We start from the raw sequence: 26,311 nt of genomic DNA, 5'->3' as shown, positions 1-26,311 counted from the left end.
CCTGGGTTTTTCTTTGCTGGGAGACATTTTATGATGGCTTTGAGCTCATTACTCATTGTTATTGGTATGTTCAGATTTTAGATTTTCTCATGGTTCAGTCTTAGTAGGTTTTATGTGTCTAGGAATTTATCAATTTCTTCTATTAATTGATTTTCCAATTTGTTGGCATACAATTGCTCATTATAGCCCTAATGATCCTTTGGATTTCTGTAGTATTGGTTGTAATGACTCCTTTTTTAATCTCTGATTTTATTCATTTGGGTCTTCTGTATTTTTTTTCTTAGTTAGTGTGGCTGAAGCTTTGTCAATTTTGTTTATCTTTTCAAAAAAACCGAGTTTTCATTTCATTGATCTTCTGTATTGTTTTCTTCATTTCAATTTCATTTATTTCTGCTCCGATGTTTATTATTTCTTTTTTCTACAAATTTAGGGTTTGGTTTGCTCTTGCTTTTCTGGTTTTTAAAGAAGCATCATTAGATTGTTTGTTTGAAGTTTTTCTACTTTTTTGATGTCAGTGCTTATTACAGCTACACACTTTCCCCCTAGTACTGCTTTCACTGTATCCCACAGGTTTTGGCATATTGTTCCTATTATCATTTTTTCAAGAAATTTTTCAATTTTCTTCTTAATATCTTAATTGGCACACTGGTCATTCAGGAGCATATTGTTTAATTTCCATGTGTTTTTATAATTTCAAAACTTTCTCTTGTTATTGATTTCTAGTTATATTTCATTGTGGTCAGAGAAGATACTTCATATTATTTCAATCCTTTGGAGTGTTTTAAAGCTTTTTTTGTAGCCTAACATATCTCTCCTTGAGAATGGTGCCAAGGAGAAGAATACATATTCTGTAGCCATTGGATGAAATATTCTATAAATATCTATTAGGTCCATTTGGTCTATAGTGCAGATTAAATCTAATGTTTTTTTTTTATTGATTTTCTGTCTGGATGATCTGTCCACTGCTGGAAGTGGGGTACTGAAGTCTCCAGCAGTTATTTTATTGAGTCTATCTCTCTCTTTAGTTCTAATAATATCTTCTTTATACATCTGGGTGCTCCAGTGTTGGATGCAAATATTTTTATAATCATTATATTTTCTTGCTGAATTAACTTCTTTATTGTTATATAATGGCCTTCTTTGTCTCTTTTTGCAGCTTTTGTCTTGAAATATAATTTTGATATAGTTATAGCTACTCCTTCTGTTTTTTGGTTTCCATTGGTAAGGAATATCTTTTTCCACCCCTTTGTTTTCAGTCTATGTGTGTCTTTATATGTGAAGTGTGTTTCTTCTGGGCGACAAATTATTGGGTCTTGTTTTTTCACCCATTCAGCCACTCTATGTCTTTTGATTGGAGAGTTCAGTCCATTTACATTCAACGTTATATTGATAAGTAAGGACTTACTCCTGACATTTTGTTATTTGTTTTCTGGTTGCTTTGTGGTCTTTTCTTCCTTCCTGTGTTCTTTTTAGTGAAGGTCATTTTCTCTGGTGGTGTGTTTTAATTTCTCGCTTTTAATTTTTGTGTATCTGTTGGTTTTTGGTTTGAAGTTACCATGAGGCTTGCAAATAATACATTATAACCCATCATTTTAAACTGATGTCAAATTAATACTGATTGCATAAACAAACAAGCAAGCAAAGAGAAAACTAATAAAAACTCTACACTTTAACTTCATCCTCCACTATTTAACTTTTTGTTGCTTCTATTTATATCTTATTCTACTATGTCTTTAAAAAGTTGTAGTTATTATTTTTGATTAATTCATCTTTTAGTCTTTCTACTTAAGATATGAGTAGTTTCAACACCACAATTACAGTGTTATAATATTCTGTGTTTTTCTGTGTATTTAATGTTACCAGTGAGTTCTGTACTTTCAGATGATTTCTTATTGCTCACTAACGTCCTTTTCTTTCAGATTGAAGAACTCTCTTTAGCATTTATTTCCTTCAGACAGCTCTGATGTTAATGAAATCTCTCTGTTTTTATTTGTCTGGGAAAATCTTCATTTGTCTTTCATGCTTGAAGGATATTTTCACTGGATATACTATTCTAGGGTAAAAGTTTTTTTCCTTCAGCACGTTAAATATGCCATGCTACTCTCTTCTGGCCTGCAAGGTTCCCACTGAAAAGTCTGCTGCCAGATGTATTAAACCTTCATTGTATGTCATTTGTGTTTTTTCTCTTGCTGTTTTTAGGATCCTTTCTTTATCCTTGACCTTTGGGAGTTTGACTATTAAATACCTAGAGGTAGTCTTTTGTGGGTTAAATCTGCTTGGTTTTTCTTTTTTTGTTTGTTTGTTTTTTTGAGACAGAGTCTCGCTCTGTCACCCAGGCTGGAGAGCAGTGGCACCATCTCGGCTCACTGCAAGCTCCACCTCTCAGGTTCACGCCATTCTACTGCCTCAGCCTCCCAAGTAGCTGGGACTACAGGCGCCCGCCACCACGCCCGGCTATTTTTTTGTGTTTTTAGTAGAGACGGGGTTTCACCGTGTTAGCCAGGATGATCTCGATCTCATGACCTCATGATCTGCCAGCCTTGGCCTCCCAAAGTGCTAGGATTACAGGCGTGAGCCACCGCGCCCAGCCATCTGCTTGGTTTTTCTATAACCTTATTGTACTTGAATATTGATATCTTTCTCTATGTTTGGGAAGTTCTCTGTTATTATCCTTTTGAATAAACTTTCTACCTCTACCTCCTCTTTAACACCAATAACTCATAGATTTGCCCTTTTGAGCCTATTTTCTAATTCTTGTAGGTGTGCTTCATTCTTTTGTCTGTTGACTCCTTCAACTATGAATTTTCAGATAGCCTGTCTTCAAACTCACTGATTTTTTCTTTTGCTTGGCCAATCCTGCAAAAGCCACAGTGTTACTAGATTTGGGATGCCCCAAGTGCAGATACAGTCGCAGTGACCAAAATTTTAGATCAGAAAACCCAAGTCCCTCAAAATTCTTGGAAAGCCTACCCAAGAAGGATGGGTACAAACAAGCTCTGACTGCAAAGGCTACAATAAATACCTAACTCTTCAATGCCCAGACACCAGTGAACATCTATAAGGGTCAAGAACATCTGGGAAAAATGTGACCTCACCAAATGAACTAAATAAGGCACCAGGGGCCAATCCCAGAGAGACAGAAATATGCGACCTTTCAGACAGATAATTCAAAATAGCTGTTTTTTTTTTTTTTTTCCATGACACAGCCCTCAGGAGGTCCTGAGAAGATGTGCCCCAAAATAGCTGTTTTGAGGAAACTCAATGAAATTTAAGATAACACAGAGAAGGAATTTAGAATTTTATCAGATACATCTAACAAAGAGATTTAAACAATTAAAAAGAATCAAGCAGAAATTCTGGAGTTGAAAAATGCATCTGTCATACTCAAGAAAGCATCACACTCTCTTAATAGCAGAGTTGATCTGGCTTGTGGTCTTTGATGAGATCCAGAAGAATTGTCTGGGTTACCAGGAAGAGGCTCTTGCTCTCTTCCCTTACTTTTTCCCAAATAAAGAGTTCATCTCTCTGTGCTGATCTGCCTGCAGCTGAGACAGGAATGACACAAGCACCTCTGTTGTCACCACCACTGGAACTGCAGTTGGTTAGACCTGAAGCCAGCCTAGCACTGGGTCTCGTCAAGGCCCACCGTGACCACTATCTGGATACCACCTATGTTCGCTCAAGGCCCTAGAGCTGTGCAATTAGCAGGTAGTAAAGCTAGCCAGACTCATGTCTTTCCTTTCAGGACAGCAAGTTCTCCCCAGCCCTGGGGAGGTCCAGAGATGCTATCTAGAAGCCAGGACCTGGAGTCAGAAATTTTAGGAATTCACCTGGTGTTGTATTGCTGCTGAGCTGACATCCAAGCCCCAAAGTCAAAATCTTTCCCACTCTTCTCTTCCCTTTCCACAAGCAGAGGAGTCTCTCCCCATGGCCACCACCACCACAGGCCCACAGGGTCAAAGGTGGGGTACTGCTAGGATACCACCAATGTTCACTCAAGGCCAAGGGCTCTTCAGCCTGCTTGTGGTGAATGCTGCCAGGCCTGGGTCTCACCCTTCAGGGCAGTGGGCTCCCTTCTGGCCCAGGGCAGGTCCAGAAATGCCATCTAAGGGCCCAGCATGGAATCAGGAACCATAAGTGCCTGCTTGGTGCTCTACTCTACCTTGGCTGAGCTGGTACTTATGCTGCAAGACAAAGTCCATTTTATTCTGCTTTAGAAAAGCAGAAGGAATCTCTCTCCATAGCCATTATAGCTGTGTCACACCAGAAGCCAGCACATCTCAGAGTCTCATCCAAGGCCCACGGTGTGCACTACCTGGCTACCACTGTTGATTATTCAGGGCCCAAGTGCTCTATAGTCAGCAGATGATGAATTCTGCCAGGATTGGGTCCTTCCCTTCAAGGCAGTGGGTTCTCTTCTGGCCCAAGACATGTCTAGAAATGTCATCCAGGACCTAGGGCCTGGAATCAGGCCTCAGGACTCTGCCCAGTGCCCTATCCTACTGTAGCTGAGCTGGTATCCAAGATTCAAGACAAAGCCCTCTTTACTCTTCTCTCTCCTCTTCTCAAACAGAAAGAAGGAGTCTTTCTTGGAGTTATGAGCTGCACTGCCTGGGGTTGGAGGAAGAATAGCACAAGCACTCCCCTTGGCCACCCTGGCTGGTGTCTCACAAGATTCATGCCCTAGTAAGACACTAGCTCTGAGCCTAGCATAGCACCAGAACTTGCTTAGGAGTTGCAGTCCTTGTGGCCTAGACTGCCTTGCAAGTTTATTTGGGACCCCAGAGCACTTCAGCCTGCAGTGGCCAGGCTCGCCAGAACTCAGCTTCCAACCGCTGGGATGGATGATTCCCCTTTGGCTAGGGGTGGTCTAAATGCTCCTCTGTGGGTGTTGGCTGAGTTCTGCCCAGTGTTGCTTTCTGCTGTGATAAGGCAGCACTGAGTTCTGAAGCAAAGTCCCACAATCACTCTACTCTCCCTCTCTGAAATGCACAAATTCTCTGTACCACATGACCACTGCCAGGGGATGGGGGAGGGATGGCATCGACAACTTGAGACTGTCTTTCCTACCCTCTTCAGTGCCTCTTTCAGTGATATGAAGTTAAAACCAGGTTGTTTGATCACTCACCTGATTTTTGGTTCTTACAGTGGTTCTTTTTTGTGTGTAGACAGTTGAGGCTTCTATTCGGCCATCTTGCACCACCTCCTGTCAAGAGCATGAGGACGGAGCAACAAGGTCATTGCAGATGGAGTGGAGCTCAGTAGCAGTGGAGGTAGAAACCAGAATTAAAAATGATACAGCAGAACCTATATCATTTTTGACTGGTTGAATTGGAGTCGCCTGCTGTCCAGAAGGCAGCAGGAGGGAGGATGACAGGTGGAGGCCTCTATTTGGCCATCTTGCTCCACCCCCAGGATTTATTTGTGGGGTGATAAAAATGTTCTAAGATTGATCGTGATGATGGTTGCACAATTCTGTCAATACACTAAAAACCATTGATTGTATACTTTAAATGGGTAAATTGTATGAGATGTGAATTATATCTCAGTAAAGATGATATATGTCTAAATACATTACATTTACATATAAAAAAACAAATATAGACCTGACATGGTGGCTCACACCTGTAATCTCAGCACTTTGGGAGGCCAAGATGAGAGGATTGCTTGAGCCCAGGAGTTCAAGGCTGCAGTGAGCTATGACCACATTACAGTACTACAGCCTGGGTGACAGAGTGAGACCTTGTCTCTCAAAAAAAAAATATATAGTGTATATATATAACATATAATGCATAATTGTATATGTAAAAATATCTTCATATATTTAAATTTAAAATATATTATTAGAAATTTATATTTATATATTTTATACATTGTTTTATAATTTTATATTTTATGTAAAATATATTATAATATATATTTGTATATGTATATATGTATGTATATATATATATATATAACATGGGTGGCTGGATATGGAACATTGGGACTCAATATCCATTCTACCCTCCTCCTGTGTAATTTCCTACATTGCAGTTTTCTTTGCAGCTATGGCTTCAGTTGTGATTCGCATTTCAACAATCAGATGCATTGCAAGAGATTTGTAAGAAAGAGGGAAGGTGGAGTCTGGGCTTCCTTCTTCTTTCTGTTGGCCAGCCCACTCCTGGAGGCTTTGGGATTTTCTGAGTATAACATCAGCAGAGGTCCCAGTGTCCCGTCACTAGCTTTGTGGTAACACGCACAGCTTTTTCTGCTTTCTTTTTGGCTTTATTTACTGATATAGCTCTATCTTCCCTGATCCCTGCACCTCTGCATTCTCACTCGTCCCTACCCAAGCTCCTTCTTCCTATCAAAGGCAATTCTATTCAGCCCTCCGCAGCTTTCTTTCATAGCATTCCCATTCCTATTTCTTCTTTCTTTTTCTTTACTTCCTATAGCCTCTTCTCTTCTCTCATCCCCACATATAAATTTGTGCATGTCTCTCCCATTAAAAAAGCAAATAAACAAACAGAAAATCTCCTTTGACCCGTTAGTCCTTTCAAGTACACCTCGCTTTTCTTTTCTCCTCACAGTCAAACTTCTGGAAGGAGCCATCTAATCTTGCTGGTGTTGCTTTGCATTGCTTCCCATTCTCTCCCTACTCTGCTTCAACCTGGCTTTTGCCTCCACTGTTACTGAACTCCACTCCATCTGCAATGACTTTGTTGCCCAGTCCTCAAGCACTCAACAGTCAGCACTGTAGACCCCTCCCTCCTCCCTGAATCCCTTTGAATCCTTGATTTCCATTGGTTCTCCTTCCTGAATCCCTTCCAATCCTTGATTTCCATTGGTTCTCCTTCCTGAATCCCTTTGAATCCTTGATTTCCATTGGTTCTCCTTCCGGAATCCCTTCCAATCCTTGATTTCCATTGGTTTCCTCTGCCTTTGTTTTCCTCCTTCTTCCATTGGTGCACCTTTTTTGTCCTCTCCATCAGCATCTTTTCCTCCTTCCATTTGCTAAAGGCTGGTGTCTCAAGGGTTCTGGCAGAGCCCTTTCCTTTTTTTCAGCATAAAATCTTCTCTCTGGGGAAATCATTGTCAGATGACTTCCAACTCTCCGTTTCCAGCAGGACCACTCTCCTGAAATCTAAATTACTTATCTGCCTTCCAGACAGCAGGTGACTCCAATCCAACCAGGCAACAATAAAACTTCACCAGCTTGCCCTCCCCACCTCCACCCACCTCCATTCCTGTGATATATCCCTATCTTAGTAAATGACATCACCAGCCTCCCACCACCCAAGCCAGAAACCTGGAAGTCACACTAGCTTGTCCCTCTTCTTCCCACCTTCATTTCTTCAACAGGTGTTTGTTGAGCATCTACCATGGAAGAGAAAATTCCAGGTGATGGGTGCTGTGGCATTGAACAGAACAGACGGTCTCTGCTCTAATAGAGCTTATCTTCTATTAGGGGAGAGAAGATTCAAACAAAATAGTTATACTCTATCAGGTGGTGAAAATAAACAAAGCATGGAAGGCAGCTGTGAATTATGCTTGAGATTGCTACTTGTGTGGGGTAAGCAGAATAGGTTTTCTCTGTTTTTTTTTATTATTATACTTTAAGTTCTAGGGTACATGTGCACAACTTGCAGGTTTGTTACATATGTATACATGTGCCATGTTGGTTTGCTGCACCCATTAACTCGTCATTTACATTAGGTGTTTCTCCTAATGCTATCCCTCCCTCTGCCCCCCACCCCATGACAGGCCCTGGGGCATGAGGTTCCCCGCCCTGTGTCCAAGTGTTCTCATTGTTCAATTCCCACCTATGAGTGAGAACATGTGGTGTTTGGTTTTCTGTCCTTGTGATATTTTGCTCAGAATGATGGTTTCCAGCTTCATCCATGTCCCTGCAAAGGACATGAGCTCATCCTTTTTTATGGCTGCATAGTATTCCATGGTGTATATGTGCCACATTTTCTTAACCAGTCTACTATCGATGGACACTTGGGTTGGTTCCAAGTCTTTGCTATTGTGAATAGTGCCACAATAAACATGCATGTGCATGTGTCTTTATAGTAGCATGATTTATAATCCTTTGGGTATATACCCAGTAATGGGATGGCTGGGTCAAATGGTATTTCTAGTTCTAGATCCTTGAGGAATTGCCACACTGCCTTCCACAATGGTTGAACTAGTTTACACTCCCACCAACAGTGTAAAAGTGTTCCTATTTCTCCACATCCTCTCCAGCATCTGTTGTTTCCTGACTTTTTAATGATCGCCATTCTATCTGGTGTCTCATTGGTATCTCATTGTGGTTTTGATTTGCATTTCTCTGATGACCAGTGATGATGAGCATTTTTTCATGTGTCTGTTGGCTGCATAAATGTCTTCTTTTGAGAAGTATCTGTTCATATCCTTTGCCCACTTTTTGATGGGGTTGTTTGTTTTTTTCTTGTAAATTTGTTTAAATTCTTTGTAGATTCTGGATATTAGCCCTTTGTCGGATGTGTAGATTGCAAAAGTTTTCTCTCATTCTGTAAGTTGCCTGTTCACTCTGATGGTAGTTTCTTTTGCTGTGCAGAAGCTTTTAGTTTAATTAGATCCCATTTGTCTATTTTGGCTTTTGTTGCCATTGCTTTTGGTGTTTTAATCATTAAGTTCTTGCCCATGTCTATGCCCTGAATGGTATTGCCTAGGTTTTCTTCTAGGGTTTTTATGGTTTTAGGTCTAACATTTAAGTCTTTAATCCATCTTGAATTAATTTTTGTATAGAGTGTAAGGAAGGGTTTTTGTTTGTTTGTTTGTTTGTTTGTTTGTTTTGAGATGGAGTCTTGCTCTGTCACTAGGCTGGAGTGCAGTGGCATGATCTTAGCTCACTGCAACCTCCAACCCCCAGGTTCAAGCAATTCTCCTGCCTCAGCCTCCCAAGTAGCTGGGATTACAGGTGGATACCACCATGCCTAGCTAATTTTTTGTATTTTTAGTAGAGACAGGGTTTTACCATGTTGGGCAGGCTGGTGTCAAACTCCTGACCTCAAGTGATCCACCGGCCTTGGCCTTCCAAAGTGCTGAGATTACCGCGCCTGGCCCAGAAAAGGTTTTCTTATACGATGAGACTATTTAGAGATCTGAAAGAAGTAAGGGAGCCAGTGGTGTGGATATCTGTGAGGACAGCATTCCAGGATGAACGGACAGCATTTGCAAAGGCCCCGAGGTGGGAGCAGGCATGGTGTGTTCCAGGATGAGCAAGGAGGAGCAGTTCAGGTAGAGTGAGGGAGGCAGGGAGAAGTAGGAGGAGAGGACAGAGGTAGCAGGAAGCCAGATCACATTAATATGGTTTGGATCTATGTCCCCACCCAAATTTCATGTTGAATTGTAACCACAATGTTGGAGGTGGGGCCCAATGGGAGGTGACTAGATCGTGGGGTGGATCCTTCATGAATGGCTTAGCACCATCTCCTTGGTGCTGCCTCATGATAGAGTTCTCACGAGCTCTGGTTGTTTAAAAGTGTGTAGCCCAGGCGCAGTGGCTCACGCCTGTAATACCAGCACTTTGGGAGGCCGAGGCAGGTGGATCACAAGGTCAGGAGATCGAGACCATCCTGGCTAACATGGTGAAACCCTGTTTCTAATAAAAATACAAAAAATTAGCTGGGTATGGTGGTGGGAGCCTGTAGTCCCAACTAATCAGGAGGCTGAGGCAGGAGAATGACATGAACCTGGGAGGTGGAGCTTGCAGTGAGCCGAGATTGCGCCACTGCACTCTAGCCTGGGCAACAGCGTGAGACTCCATTTCAAAAAAAAAAAAAAAAAAAGGTGTGTAGCACTGGTCAGGCACGGTGGCTCACACCTGTAATCTCAGCAGTTTGGGAGGCCGAGGTGGGCAAACCACGAGGTCAGGAGTTTGAGTCCAGCCTGGCCAACATAGCGAAACCCCATCTCTATTAAAAATACAAAAAAATTAGCTGGGCATAGTGGCAGGCGCCTGTAATCCCAGCTACTCGGGAGGCCGAGGCAGGAGAATCACTTGAACCCGGGAGGCGGAGGTTGCAGTGAGCCGAAATCGCGCCATTGCACTTCAGCCTGGGCGACAGAGTGAGACTCCATCTAAAAAACCAAAAACAAACAAACAAAAACCATGTGTAGTGCCTCCCCTTGTGCTCTCTCTTCCTTTTGTTCCAGCCATGTGAAGATGCTTGCTCCCGCTTTGCCTTTCACCATGAGTGAAATTTTTCTGAGGCCTCCTCAGAAGCCAAGCAGATTCCAGCATCATGCTTCCTGTACAGCCTGCAGAACCATGAGCCAATTAAACCTCGTTTCTTTATAAATTACCCAGTCTCGGGTATCTCTTTATAGCAATGCGAAAATGGACTAATATACACATGACCATTTGGAAGGCCTTGGGTTTACGGTGAGTGAGGTGGAAAGTCGGTGGAGGGTTTTGAGCAGAGAAGTGACATGATTGGAATGATCATTTAAAAGGTTGTCTCTGGGGGCTGTTCTGAGAATAGACTGAAAAGAGGTAAGTGTGAAGGCAGGGAGATCAGTTAGAAATCCAGGCATGGAGGCTAGATCAGGTTAGTTCCCATGGAGGTGATGAGAATAATTGCATGATAGATATATTTAGAAGTTAAAGCCCAGAGGACTGGGTTGGAAGCCTGGGTGTGAGAAAGTCAAGAATAATCCAAGTGCTTTGGGGGAAGACAGAGTCTCGCTCTGTCACCCAGGCTGGAGTGCAGTGGCGTGATCTTGGCTCACTGCAACCTCTGCCTCCCGGGTTCAAGCCATTCTCCTGCCTCAGCCTCCCAAGTAGTTGAGATTACAGGCACGTGCCACCACGCCTGGCTAATTTTTGTATTTTTAGTACAGTCAGCGTTTTGCCATGTTGGCCAGGCTGGTGTTGACCTCAAGTGATTCACCTGCATCAGCTTCCCAAAGTGCTGGGATTACAGGCGTGAACCACTGCTCCTGGCCCAATCCAAGTGCTTTTGGCCTGAGCAATTGGAAAAAAAAAAAAAGGACTTTCTATTTACTAAGATGGGAAAGATTGCAGTTTGGGTTGGGGAATGGTATTCTGGAGTGACTTTGGACATGTTAAGTGTGAGATGCCCATTACAAATTCAAGTAGAGTTGTCAAGTAGGCTGTCAGAGATGCAAATGTGGAGTTAGGAGAGAGGCTGGGGCTGGCCTGGAGATGTACGTTTGGGAGCTGTCTACATGTGATGGTGTTTAAAGCCATGAGACTGGATGAAATCAGGGAGGAACTGAGCCCTGTGACACTCCAATGTTTGGAGTTTCAGAAGAACTCGACTCGCAAAAGAGACTGAGAAGAAGCCACTGAGATGGTGGGAGGAAAACCAGGGAGTGTGGCGTCTGGAGGCAAGTAGAGAAGGTGTGGTAAGAGAGAGTGCTCAGTAGTAACAGATGCTGCCAAGGGGGAGAGAGATAAAGACTGAAAAGTGGCCCTTAGATCAGTGATTTGGAAGTGACTGGTGACCTTGACACTTGATCTGAATGGAGTTGCACAATCCTGATTGCAATGGGTTCAATGGAGAATGGGCGAAGAAAAAGTGAAGACACTGAGTATAAACAACTCTTCCCAGGAGCTTTGCCACCAAGGCCACAAGAAAAACAGATGAGGGACGGGTGTGTAAGGAAGAGAGGGTTTTGTTGAGATAGACGTTACCAAGTGTGTGTACACTATTGAGAATCTTCCAGTAGAGGGAAAAGTTTGTCCTACAGAGTCTTTTTCTGAAATATCTGACACTAATCCTCTCCTTCCATTCCCAACACAGATGTCTTATTTGGGATTCTGACAATTTTCTTTAAAAAAGAAATCATCATCTAATTTAATTCAGAGGGTAAACTTTATATGGCATCTTTAACAATGATATGCAATGTGCCATAAAAATGTACACATTTGTCCAGGGGCGGTGGCTCATGCCTGTAATCCCAGCACTTTGGGAGGCCCAGGTGGGCAGATCACGAGGTCAAGAGATCGAGACAATCCTGGCCAATATGGTGAAAGCCCATCTCTAGTAAAAATACAAAAATTAGCTGGGCGTGGTGGCGGGCGCCTGTAGTTCCAGCTACTCGGGAGGCTGAGGCAGGAGAATTGCTTGAACCTGGGAGGTGGAGGTTGCAGTGAGCAGAGATCACGCCACTGCACTCCAGCCTGGCGACAGAGGGAGACTCGGTCTCAAAAAAAACAAAAGTACACATTTTACTGATGGAAAGATATCCCCCCAACACAAATATTTTCATCTTTTCTATTGCTGAATGCATCTGGAGCGGGGAAAAAGGACTTAAGATTTGCATGCCATTCAGCAAAGAAAAGAACTGAATAGAGTGAAGGGGAAAATGTGAAACCTCACTCAGCCCAAAGGAAACTGTGGATTCAAGGCTACTAATACTACAGTGACACACAACTTTGGACTCAGCATCAATTTGGAAAGAGATCAAAGTTTGCATTTTAATTCAGACATCATTTATATACACAGGGATAAAAAGAAATTTGCCTAAGTGAAAAACACACAGTACAGCCTTTTCATCCTGGGCTGCTCTCTCTAACGTAACAACCCCTGCTTCCAGAAAAAAAGGATCGTGCAGGAGGGGACTACATTTTCAGTTAGCGGGACATCAGCTCTCTTTATTTTGTAGGAAATACTTTTTTTTCTTTATCTTATACCTTGCACCTCATGAATACATTTCTAGTATTAAATGCATGAGGGCCCCTTTTAAAATGTTACAAATATTTATTGTGCCATCTTTAAAATATTTTTAAAAGAATAAAGGATAATATGATAAAAATCTCTGTATCATAGCCAGTTACAAATAATAAAACGGTTCAGATACAGCTGAAGTGTCACTCTTTAATCACATGCCCCCCTGCCCACAGATTAAAGCTAAACTAAATTTGGTGTTTATTTATCCCTATATTCCTTTTGTTTCTTTTTTTTAGAGACAGGGTCTTGCTCTGTCTCCCAGGCTGAAGAGCAGTGGCGTGATCATAGCTCACTGTACCCTTGAACTCCTGGGTTCAACTGATCCTCTTGAGAAGCATCTTTTAAGACCCAGTATACTCAGAAAGATCTTGGGTAATAAAAATGTTAACTTCAACACACCTTGGCCAACATAATAGACAATGATTTTCTAGTAGCATGTGTTTTAAATATACTTTCGCCAAAACCTTGGAGCTACAAATTTAGCTCAGCTGGTTATGGGAAGCATCCTCTGTAAACACTAATTGGCAAAGTTAGTCTTTACTGTCAAATTAATCATCCGAATCAGACTTAATTCCTGCCCCAAAAAAGAGTCAGATTTCATTTTCCAATTTGAATATGTATGTTAATTATCATCCCTGTGACAGCCATCATTGAATTTATGTAACTCATAGAACTGAGCTCTTCTAACTCACATAAGTTGATACCGTTTCCATACACTTTAAAGAGAGAGACACAAGTGTCTTGCCCTGGACTTAATAATATTTACTGTGGGTGGTAGATTATATTATTTGTTCACAATTATTAATTCCCCCCACCTTTGCCACCCCTCCCTGTAGACAGAGTATATTTCCCCCATTCCATTGATTTTGGACTTGGACACGATACTTGCATTGGCTAGTAGGTGAAAGAGGTGAGCGTGCTGTACCTGAGCAGAAGCTTTAAGAGGTACTGCAAATTCCCACCAGCACTCTTGGCTCCTGTCATGAGAGCGTGTCCCCAAGAGCCTCTGCTTCCTCAATCTGGGTGAAGCCCCTCTACAGTGCAGAACGAGAAGACTGTGGAGCCGCCCACCATCTCCCTACAGCCTGGAGCAGAGTTGCCAAACCATAGACTCCCAGCTGACTGGCAGCACCCCCATAAATATAATAGTTTTAAGTCTAACCCAGGGAACACTGACCAATATTCTCTTCTGTTGACAACATCCAGGACCTGCCTTTTTAGCAATCAAAGCTTGTTTACAAATAAAAGTGTTCCCAAGTTAAAATGTGGGGAAAAAAAAACTGATAAGGCTACTCTAGTGACCAATGGAGCAGCTCTGTCCATAGAAATACTCACATACCATGCCCAAGTAAGTGTAAATAAACTTACTTATTTAAGTAAGTTTAAATAAGTAAGATACAAATGAAAGCATCCAAAATCTAAGAAAATCCTAGTCACTTGCTGCACTTCCTGGCTTGTCTGCCTGTCACAATCTCATCACAATGGGCGATCATGGCTCACTGCGACCTCCACCGACTGGGCTCAAGGGACCCTCCCACCACACTTGGTTAAGTTTTTGTATTTTTAGTAGAGATGGGGGTCTCATCATGATGCCCAGGCAGGTCTCAAACTCCTGAACTCAAGCGACCCACCTGCCTTGGCCTCCCAAAGTGCTGGGATTACAGGCACGAGCCACAGTGCCTAGCCTAGTATCACAATTTTCTTAGCTACCAATATCAACCATAAAATGTGAGCTGGGGCCGGGTGTGGTGGCTCATGCATGCAATCCCAGCACTTTGGGAGGCCAAGGCTGGTGGATCACGAGATTAGGAGTTCGAGACCAGCCTGGCCAACGTGGTGAAAGCCCGTCTCTATTAAAAATACAAAAATTAGCTGGGGGTGGTGGCAGGTGCCTGTAATCCCAGCTACTAGGGAGGCTGAGGCAGGAGAATCGCTTGAAACTGGAAGGTGGAGATTGCAGTGAGCCAAGATCACACCACTGCACTCCAGCCTGGGCAAAAGAGCAAAAGTCTGTCTCAAAAAAAAAATAATAATAATAAAACAAAAATAAAAAATAAAAAAATAAACTGGAAAGAATTGGATTCATCAGTCTGAGGTATATTTTTATTTGCCACAAATTAAAACTGCTTTTTATTTTGAAATAGTTTGACTCATCAGGTGTTACGAAATAGTACAGAGGGTTGCCATCTACCATTTCTCCAATAACTGCAAAGTGAACCTGAGGTCAAATTGATGTAACACGCCACATTTTAGAATTTCTATACCAAAAAGTAGATTTTTACTATCTCAGTTTTAAGATTAAAATTATATTAAATGATTCAAGTAGGGAAAAGAGTTGCATCACACAATTATGTACTATATACCATTATAACTAAATATTCCCAAATAGTTTTATGTAGGTCAGTAACATACCTTAAGTTAGGGAATAATGTATTTTTGTGTTTGAGAAGTATATTCTAATGTTTAGATTTATATTTTGAGAAATACTGTTGAAAGACCTGAGAAATTCAGAACACAGTCTGATGATAGTGTAGCAGGACAAACCACAGACAAAACTCCTCAGACGCCGAGTTAAAGAAGGAAGGGGTTTATTTGGCCGGGAGCATCGGCAAGACTCCTGTCTCAAGAGCCGAGCTCCCTGAGTGAGCAATTCCTGTGCCTTTTAAGGGCTCACAACTCTAAGGGGGTCCACGTCAGAGGGTCATGGTCGATTGAGCAAGCAGGGGGTATGTGACTGGAGGCTGTATGAACCGGTAATCAGAATGAAACAGAACAGGACAGGGATTTTTACGATGCCTGTAATGTATGGATAACATAACCAGTTAGGTCAGGGGCAGATTTTTAACTACCAGGCCCAGGGTGTGGTGCTGGGCTGTCTGCCTGTGGATTTCATTTCTGCCTTTTAGTTTCTACTTCTTCTTTCTTTGGAGGCAGAAATTGGGCATAAGACAATATGAGGGGTGGTCTCCTCCCTTAATAGGTTACTAAAAGTAGCTACATCAAGATAAAATTATCATGACCTAATATAATTTATGCATTTTATGGTAAGTTACCAATACAAGATATAAATTCGGGTGCACTTTCTTTTTCATTACTTTATTTTTTATAGTGCAATGTAATATGTGGCTAAAATTTTAAGTTATCTGTGAAGTAGGAGTGTGACAAGAGGTAGGGCTTTCCTTTGGTAAAAAAATTTGTGTGCATAAATTGAACTCTTATGTTCAGCTCTTGGGAATAATTAAATAAGACTCGTAAATTTAAAAATTGGAAATAGGCTGGGCACGGTGGCTCACGCCTGTAATCCCAGCACTTTGGGAGGCCGAGGTGGGCAGATCATGAGGTCAGGAATTCGAGATTAGCCTGGCCAATATGGTGAAACACCATCTCTACTAAAAATACCAAAAAAAATTTAGCCAGGTGTGGTGGCACGCACCTGTAGTCCCAGCTACTCGGGAGGCTGAGGCAGAAGAACTGTTTGAATCCAGGAGGCGGAGGTTGCAGTGAGCCAAGATTGTGCCACTGCACTCCAGCCTGGGTGACAGAGCAAGACTCCATCTCAAAAAAAAAAAAAAAAAAAAATCAGAAATAACCTTATTATTAGAAATTATGCTCAAACTTCTCCTACATGTATTTAGCATACTTAGTGAAAGAACAATGTCTATATTGCTAAAAACTAATTGATCCAGCAACTGAGAGTACACATTGGATAGATCATGCAATCTCTGTTGTAAATAAAGTTTCCAGGCAACCATGGGTCTATTTCTAGGCTCTATTCTACTCTTTTTCTAACCTCGTGCCAATAGTTAATGAATTCATCAAGTATTACAACTTAGTCATTCTTGAAGTCTAAATAGCAATTTCCCCCATGTTTTTCCAGAAGTGTCGTAATTATTCTTGGCTTACCTGCTATTCTACCTGAATTTTAGGCTTGTTAACTAAAAATCCTGTTGGGATTTTAAGTGGAATTGAATTGAATTTATAGGTTAATTTGAGAGAAATGGATAGTCCTACAATGTGTGGTCTCCCTATCCACGAACTTGGTATAATCTCTCCATTTATTTAGCTTGTTGTTGTTGTTGTTGTAGCACTTTGGCCTTGGAATTTTTCTTAACAATCTTAATATTCTTTTTCATTTGGTGCTAATTTTGACTATCCTCCACCGCTGCCTGGCAAATTATTACTTAGCCATTAAGTCTTTTTGTTTGTTTGTTTGTTTTTTGTTTTGGGGGCAGAGTCTGGCTCTGTTGCCCAGGCTGGAGTGCAGTGGCGTGATCATGGCTCACTGCAAGCTCTGCTACCTCCTCTGTGAAACCTTCCTTCATTACTTAGGCAGAGTTGGTGGATCCTTCTCTTAAGGCCTCACCAACCAGGGTATTTTGCATACAATTGCAAGAACAGATGTTTACTAACAGCTGACTATATGCCAACGCACTGAGTTAAGCACTCTCTGAGCATGAACTCATATAATCTCCAAAACAGCCGTTTAAACTCAAAGTTGGTGCTATTATCTCCATTTATGACAGGATAAGCTCAGAGAGAGCAACTCGTCTGAGGCACACAGCCAGGATGAGCTAGGGCAGGATATAAGCCCAGGCACTCTAGCCTCAGAGCCCATGATCTGGTGAATCCCTTTGGAAGCAGTTGTATTAAGAACGGAAGTTGTACTTTTACATTGTTGGTGGGAATGTAAATTAGTTCAACCACTGTGGAAGACACTGTGGCAATTCCTCAAGGATCTAGAACCAGAAATATCATTTGACCCAGCAATCTCATTACTGGGTATATACCCAAAGGATTATAAATCATGCTACTATAAAGACACATGCACACTATTTACAATAGCAAAGACTTAAAACCAACCTAAATGTCCATCAATGATAGACTGGATAAAGAAAATGTGGCACATACATGCCATGGAATACTATGCAGCCATAAAAAATAATGAGCTCATGTCCTTTGCAGGGACATGGATGAAGCTGGAAGCCATCATTCTCAGCAAACTAACACAGGAACAGAAAACCAAACACCACATGTTCTCAGTCATAAGTGGGAGTTGAACAATGAGAACACATGGACACAGGGAGGGGAACATCACACACGGGGGCCTGTCAGGGGGTTGGGGGGCAAGGGGAGGGAGAGCATTAGGACAAATACCTAATGCATGTGGGGCTTAAAACCTAGATGTCAGGTTGATAGATGCAGCAAACCACCATGGCACATGTATATTTATGTAACAAACCTGCACGTTCCGCACATGTATCCCAGAACTTAAAGTAAAATTAAAAAAAAAAAAAAAAAAAGAAAAGTAAAAAGAACTGAAGTTGTTTACTTGCTCTCATTCATGCAGCCCAGACAAAAAGGTTTGAGTGCACACCCTGGATTAGGCACTGAGAAAGGCACTAACTGGACAGGTGGTGATGAATAAAACAGTAAATAGAAATTACATCATAATAATGTATCATATATTTTAAAATAGCTACAAGATATTTTAAATGTTCTCACCACAAAGAAATGACAAATATTTGGGCCAGACGCAATGGCTCACGCCTGTAATCCCAGCACTTTGGGAGACAAAGATGGGCGGATCACCTGAGGTCAGGAGTTCGAGACCAGCCTGGCTAACATGGTGGAACCCCGTTTCTACTAAAAATACAAAAAATTAGCCAGGCGTGGTGGTGCACGCCTATAATCCCAGCTACTTGGGAGGCTGAGGCAGGAGATTTGCTTGAACCTGGGTTGCAGAGGTTGCAGTGAGCCGAGATCGTGCCACTGCACTCCAGCCTGGGCGACAAGAGCAAAACTCTGTCTCAAACAAACAAACAAAAAACAAAAACAAGAGAAATGATAAATATTTGAGTGATAAATATGCTCATTAGCCTGATTTGAACACGGCACAATTATACACACATTGAAAAATCACATGGTACCCCATAAATATAGACAATAATTTGTCAATTAAAAATAAAATGACACAAAATAAAAAAGTAAAAAGTAAAAATTACACCAATAAATATAAGAGGTACAAATTGTGCTCAGTGCCCTGGAGACAAGAGGAAAGGCGGGAAAACCCAGGGCTACATGAATGAGAGCTACCAAGGGAAGAGGACAGGAGGGAGGCAATTGCAGGAGGGGAATTGGGAGAATGCATGCCCTTGGGCGCAGGTCACAGGAAGGAACTCATGAGCTTGATTCAGGATGTGTTGAATTTTCGGGCCTGAGACACGTCCAGTCTGTGGAAGGTTGGACATACGGAAATCTGGGACTCTGGCATCGTGGCTGGGTTGAAGGCAGAGGACGGTAATCACTAAGGAGCAGGCTGTGGTTAAGCCACCAGCATGGATGAGACTCCCCGAAAGGAAGCTGCAGAATGAGAGGCAGGCAGAAGAGAGGAAAGAAGAAAATCACAGAGGTGGGGATGTCTTTGCATCCGTGTGTCTCCAGTGCCCAAAACGGGGCCTCGCGGAGAAGAGGTGCTCGGTACCTGTCTGTTGCCTGGCGGGCTGAATGAATACATGGGCGACTGTCTCAGTGTCGCCTTAGTTGTGTCCCTTCCTCTCTAGACCTCCGTTTCCCTCTGACCTGGGTCGGGCGGGCAGCTGCGGCTGCTGGGGCTCGGTGGGGCCCCTCCAAGACGCGTATCCGCATCTGCCCGCCGGGCGTTTGCGGTGCGCAGTGTCCACTGGAGCGCGAGAGCCCCTGGGACCGCGGAGGACAGTGGCCTCGCTTCCCTGTGCGATCGCCCAGAAGCTCCGGGCGGGGGAGTGCGAGCGGGGGAAAAGGGTCCTGCACCTACAGTGGGGCGGACGTGGCGAGGAAGCCAGCGGGGACCGGGAAGTGAGGCCCGCGGTGCGGAGGGCGCTGGGCGTCGGGGGACACCTCTCGGAGAGACACAGTAGGGGCGGAAGTAAGGAGGTGGAAAGGAGAGGGAGATCGGGGAGATAGACCTGAGAGACCCAGAGGCCTGCGGAGATTTTCATCCGGGACCCTTCAGAGCCCAGGAAAGAGCAGGTGCGGACGCGGGAGGGCGCCTCACGCCAAAGCGGGCAGTACCAGTGACCAAAACACGCCCCGCTTGGCAACCCCGGGACGCACCTCTGCCCGGGCAGCGCAGGAGAGGCTTGGAGAGCGCGAGATACTAGGGCCCAGCCTGCCCCTAGAGGGCTGGCCCGAAGCGTTGGAGTCCAAAGACGCCTCCCACCGCCGCCGGGTGGCAGAATTGGGGGCAGGCGCGTCCCACCGACCCCGAGGGGTGGCCCCGCCCCAGGGCCGCGGGGAGGCGCCCCCGTGCGGGGCGGAGTTGTCAACGCCCCCTCCCCAATCCCCGGGGACTGCGGCCCCTTCTTAAGCCCGCGGCGCCTCTAGCTGCCCCTCACTGGTCTCGCCCGCCAGTGTCCCTCCCGCGCAATGGCCTCGGCGCTGAGCTATGTCTCCAAGTTCAAGTCCTTCGTGATCTTGTTCGTCACCCCGCTCCTGCTGCTGCCACTCGTCATTCTGATGCCCGCCAAGGTCAGTTGCATCTCCAGGCAGCCCTTCGGACACCGGGCGTCCGGTGCCCACTAACGGGCACCGAACCCGGGAGCCCTGAGCTGGAGCCCACGGATTTCGCGGGGGGCACAGCTCTCCCGGGGCGCGCGCACTCAGGAGCCCCAGGTGCCAGATGGGAGGTGCCCTGTAAACAATCCAAGGGGCATGGCGACTCCAGGGCGCACCACCCTTGGGGTTTACAGATCCCAGGGCGCAAGAGCCGTCCAGGCAAGCACGGAAACCTCGAAGTGAGCACAGATCTCAGCCACGCATATCCCAGCCTTAGCCTCAGCCCCTGGCTCCGAATCTAATCTCCCCACAGTGCATAACCCCGTTTCCCCCACAAAATGCCACCTGCGCCAACAGGGAACCTGGGAGCTTGCCTTTCCCTCTCTCTCTCCTGTCTTTTCCCTTCGCCAAAGAAGACTTCAAGCTGTAGGTGGCTTCTGCCGTCAGGAGGGACCTACAGGAAAAAAACCATCACCCACGTGGATCCTGCGCTGTCTTTGCCACTCTCTGGTCCTTCCTTGGGCCTTCGTGTCTCTATCTATGATCCACATTCCTTCCAACCTGGAGAGCCACATCTGATTCATAATCCTGCTCCAGGCTGCAGGCAGGTCGGGGTTGGCCTGCTTTGCCTGTTGCCTGCTGGGGCTGTAGCAGGAGGCGGGACACATTCCCAGAGCTCACGCCTTGGGTGGCAGGACCTGGAGTTTCAGGGAAGCTTCCTCCCAGGCCCTAGTCTCCTAATGCTTCTGCGAGGGAGAGAGAGAATGAATGGCCTTGGCCGCAGGGTGGGGGCAGGCTCCGCTGGGCTGTGCACAGCCAGTTTGGCAGAGGCCCGAGCCCTTTGAAGCCTTTTGTGGCTGCTGGCTGCTCCTTCCTCGTTCCTTCTTTCAGCCCTTTCACTCTCAGCCCAGACAGGAAACCTCCAGCTCCCCCCACTCCCCTCCCCAGGCAGGTTTGGGAAACAGAGGAGCTCTTCAGGGGATGCTCTGGGGGGGAGCTCTAGAGGAAGGGAGTGCACTTGGGTGTCAGGAAGCCAACCTGCAAGAGAACTGGACTTCCACCATTCTCTCATCTGTGTGACTTTAGCCAAGTGCCTGTGCTCTCTGGGCCTTGGTGTTCTCATCTGTACAATGGGGCTAGGTGGTTTGGTTCTGACACTTTAAGGCTTTGGGAATCAAAAGGGATTAAGGTTAGTTCCTAGGATGGGGGAGGGGGAGACTGGGAGGAGCCCTTGGGTGGGCCTAGCACAGGCCCTGGATGGGTCAAGGACAGCAAATCCAACTGTGGAGGCTCTGCAGTTGCCACACCACCTGTGAGCAGCCACACTTCCTCTGTAGCAGGAAGTTTGGGGCTGTTATTGTCCAGGGGAAGGAGTCAGGCAGGAGAGCTGCGATTTCAGCTCTGCTGGTAGGGAGTGATATTCCCTGGAATGATTATACTAGCTTGGCTGACCTTCCTGCCACAGGAGACCCCACTCTCTCTCACACACACACACACACACACACACTCTCTCTCACACACTCACAAACACACACACACAAACACACACACACGAAACACACAAACACACGAACACACACAAAACACACACAAACACACACAAAACACACATACAAACACACACACAAACACACACAAACACAGACACACAAACACACACAAAAACACACATAAAACACACACAAACACACACAGACACACACACAAACACACAGACACACAAACATACAAACACACACAATACACACACAAAACACACACAAACACACACAGACACACAAACACACACACAAAACACACAAAAAACACAAACACACACAAACACACACACACACACACACACCCTGAACTGGAAACCCCAACTCAGTGTGTGTGTGTGTGTGTGTGTGTGTGTGTGTGTAAGACAGAGAGAGATTAAGCTGTCCTGTGAGTGAGGACCAGGGAGGGGAAGCGGAGAACCCAGAGAGAGTCCTTCCAAAGGCTGCCTTCACGAGCTTTCCTTCTGACGGGGTTGGGTGAGGACCCTGGACCTCGTCTTCTTGTTTTTTCCCTTTGTGCCTTTTTCGGTCACCCTGCCTCCACCCTCTATGGCCACCCCATTGTGCAAGGAAACCCAGAGGGTACACAGCACGGGCAGGGCAGCTGGGAAGCTGGTGAGAAGCTGGGAGGATCTTGGCAGCCTGAGCAACACAGTCCTTGCCAGGAGGTGACTCCTAGGGCACGCCACCCTCTGCCAACACCCAGGCCCCTCTCCTCACCGACTGTCTCCAGTTTTCCTGTCTCCACCTGGATTCCCTCCTGGCCTCATCTCTGCTCCACTCTCTCTATCCTTTCTCTGGGTCTTTTTTTAATTAAAAAAAATTTAATAAAATAAATGATAGATTTATTGTATCATTTATTTTATTAAAATGTAAAAGGTTTCTTTTTTGCAAATCTGTAAGATATAAAGTAAAAATAAAAGTACCCTCAAATCCCATAAGTTATTCACATTTTGATGAACATCTTTCCAGATCAATCTCTTCTCTCTCTCTCTTCCCAAACACACACACACACACACACACACACACACACACACACACAGTAGGTTTTGCCTGCATTTTTTCATTAAGTGGTGTGTCAGGATACCCTGACTTGTGAATGTTGAACTTTTCTAACATCCGCTTCCCATCCTGCCCTCTCCCTTGACACTGTGGAGGCATTCTAGACTAGAGGGGTCAAGCCTGTTGACTTCAGGGATGAGGCACCTCCTGGGCTTCCAAATAGTGATACGGAGGTGAGGGGCAGTTAACCTTGTGTCTCATCTTTCCTAGTGGGTCTGTTTGACTCCTCCAGGAATGCACAGTGTATACTGGTGACGCACGCCACCTACTGCTTCTAAGTTTAGAGAATCAAAAGTTACCGAGGACTTTGTGCGCCATATGGGAAGAATGAGCACTCTTAAATCCACGATTTGCAGGTGAAGACATGAAACAAGAGGGGACAGGGACCAGGATTGGGAGCAGGAGGAGTAATTTATGAGCGACATTGTTTAAAATTGCTATCACTTGATGTAGTAAGAAGCAAACTAACTTTTAGCTAATATTATTGTTTTAAAATTCTTTCCAATGCGCCCTCTCATTGTCTGCCCCTGGAGGGATCGTTCTCATGGCCTGCCCAGTGGTACACCCCTGACACCAAGCCCCAAAGAAGTTAGTGGCTGCCAAAGGCCAGACAGTGGCTGACAGTGGGCGCCAATCATATCTGTCTGGTGTCAAAGCCTGGGCTTCCAGTCACGCTGCTGTTCCGCCTTTAGTTCAGTGGCTGTCAACCAGCATTGATCATTTCTCCTGCCCTCAACCTGCCCCACAACAGGGGAACTCTGGCAAAGCACAGAGACATTTTTTTGCTGTCCCAACTGGAGACAGTCTTACTGGCATCTCATAGGTGGAGCCAGCGATGCTCTAAACATCCTGCAGTGCACAGCTCCCACAACAAAGAATCATTTAGCCCAAAATGTCAGTGTGCCGAGGCTGAGGAACCCTGCCTCCCAGTAGGGAGGTGCCCTGGGTTGCTCGGGGGATGCTGAAAAAAGATTTATTTTTTGTGGCTGATAACACAACCCCGACAAAGAATTTCCAAGTCTTCCTGCGCTGTTTTGTGCAAATAATACACACGCTCTTCTGGGTGATGAGAAGCAGGGATTGTGTACAGGTGCACCTGTTCTTCAGCAGCATTGTCAGAGTTAAACTCAGATGAATGCTATTGATTCCTTTAATAAGCATTTGCAAAGATGGCCGGGCGCAGGGGCTCATGCCTGTAATCCCAGCACTTTGGGAGGCCGAGACAGGTAGATCATGAGGCCAGGAGATCAAGACCATCCTGGCCAACATGGTGAAATCCTGTCTCTACTAAAAATACAAAAATTAGCCAGACGTGGTGGCACTTGTCTGTAGTCCCAGTTACTCGGGAGGCTGAGGCAGGAGAATCTCTTGAACCCAGGAGGTAGAGGCTGCAGTGAGCCGAGGTCGCACCACTGCACTCCAGCCTGGGGACAGAGCAAGACTCCATCTCAAAAATAAATAAATAAAAAAAAAAAAAGCAAGCAAGCATTTGCAAAGATATCCTGAGTGTTGGGCCTGTTCTGGATGCTGAGGACGGTGATCTACAAATACAGCAGGTTCTTGAATAATGTTGATTCATTCAACATCATTTCACTATAATGTTGATGAGGGAGGGAAAAAAAAAGGAAGGATCCCTTGAGCCCAGGAGATGGAGGCTGCAGTGAGCTGTGACTGTGCCACTGCACTCCCACCTGGGCAACAGAGCAAGACTCTGTCTCAAAAAAAAAAAAAAAAAAAAAAAAGACTGAGAGAGAAAGAAAAGAAAATGATTACCGGCTGGGGCCACTGTCTGTGTGGAGTTTGCACATTATCCTCGTGTCCACATGGGTTTTCTTCAGCTACTATTGTTTCCTTCCACATCCCAAACCTGTGCACGTTAGGTGAATTGGAGTGTCTGTATGGTCCCTGAGTGAGCATGGGCGTGCGTGTCAGTGTGCATTCTGCAATGGGATGGCATCCTGTCCAGGGCTCGTTTCCACCTTGTACCCTGAGCTGCCGGGACAGGCTCTGGTCACCCAAGACCCTGACCTGCCGTAACTGGGCAAATAATTATCTAACTTGTTTTTATTAGTGTTTCTTAAGTATATGTATAGCTCACATTCCTTTCAGTGTTTAATATTGGAAGTGTTTTGGTCTTTATTTAAGATCTCCGTGATGTTTTTGTGACCAGAAATATGCTGTAGAAATTTAACTGTTGCTTCTAGCAATTTGCCTATGGGAATATTGGCTTATGTTGTTTTGTTTACACATTGCAATTTCCAAAAACCAATCAATGATGCTAAGTGAGGACTCACTGTACTGTTTGTGCTTTTGAGTCACGCACTGGTTGTGGTGGTAGAAGGGCAGTTGAGGAAACAGTGACAACCCCATATGCTAATGGCTGGGGAGGGTACTCAGAGGAAGGGTGCAAACCAGACTGTGGAGGGGGTGCAGGGAGACATCTAAGAAGGAACTCTAAGGTTGGGCGCCGTGGCTCACGCCTGTAATCCCAGCACTTTGGGAGGCCGAGGTGGACGGATCATGAGGTCAAGATTTTGAGATCAGCCTGGCCAACGTGGCAAAACTCCGTCTCTACTAAAAATACAAAAATTAGCAAGGCATGGTGGCCGGCGCCTGTAATCCCAACTCCGGAGGTTGAGGCAGGAGAATCGCTTGAAGCTGGGAGGCGGAGGTTGCAGTGAGCTGAGATCGTGCCATTGCACTCCAGCCTGGGCAACAGGATCAAAACTCTGTCACAAAAAAAAATATATATATATATATGCTGATGAACCATAAAACAACCTAGGGAGGTGGCTAGTTTTATTACATAATTATTATTATTTTTATTTCAATAGCTTTAGGGGTACACGTAGTTTTTGGTTACATGGATGAATTGTACAGTGGTGAAGTCTGAGATTTTAGCGCACCCATCACCTGAGCAGTGTATGTGGTACCCAATATGTAGTTTTTAAATCCCTCCCTCCCATCCCACCCTGCCAGCTTCTAAGTCTCCAGTATCCATTCCACCGCGCTATATACCTTTGGGTACCCACAGCTTAGCTCCCACTTATAAGTGAGAACATGCAGTATTTGTCTTTCCATTCCTGAGTCACTTTTCTTAGAACAATGGTCTCCTAGGTGGCAAGAGCGAAACTCCATCTCAAAAATAAAATAATAATAAAATAACAAAAAAACCCAGGTATTTTCTTCTTCTTTTCCTTCTCCTCTTCCTCCTTTCTTTTCTTCCTTCTCCATCCCCCTTCCTCTCTTTCTTCTATCCCTTCCTCCTCCTTCTCCTTTTTTCCTTTTATTCCTTGTCCTATTCTTGATCTTTTCTTTTCAGAGGCAGCTGATCCAAGGTTTGAGAAGAGGAAAGAACGTGCCTAGAACCACACAGCTGGGAAGGAGGGAGGCAGGGAGGAGGGGTGGGAATGGGGAAGGAGTCCTTTGAGGATAGATCCTATGCCTGCCTCCCTGGCCTGACCCGGG

The 26,311-nt window shown here is 44.8% G+C and overlaps 1 protein-coding gene across 8 annotated transcripts in view; it reads left to right on the top strand.

The window, feature by feature from the left end:
• The window catches only part of SLC13A5 (solute carrier family 13 member 5), an 86,541-nt gene that overhangs the window by 37,847 nt on the left and 22,383 nt on the right, over nt 1-26,311 (top strand). For 3 of the 8 annotated variants that reach the window (XM_032138508.2, XM_058431480.1, XM_032138507.2), the window contains exon 1: nt 19,761-20,216. The exons of 1 other annotated variant lie outside the window; for it this stretch is intronic. In XM_032138508.2, coding sequence (XP_031994399.1) covers nt 20,115-20,216 — 102 coding nt within the window. In that variant the 5' untranslated portion in view covers nt 19,761-20,114. Of the gene's footprint in view, nt 1-19,497; nt 19,603-19,634; nt 19,719-19,760; nt 20,217-26,311 lie in introns of those variants that run through there. 4 more of the 8 variants (XM_032138504.2, XM_058431481.1, XM_032138505.2 and 1 more) reach the window with 3 other exon arrangements.

Source organism: Hylobates moloch, unplaced genomic scaffold, assembly GCF_009828535.3.
Source record: "Hylobates moloch isolate HMO894 unplaced genomic scaffold, HMol_V3 SCAFFOLD_19, whole genome shotgun sequence".
In the NCBI taxonomy this organism is placed as follows: Eukaryota; Metazoa; Chordata; class Mammalia; order Primates; family Hylobatidae; genus Hylobates; species Hylobates moloch.
This window is presented reverse-complemented; position numbering and strand designations above follow the sequence as displayed.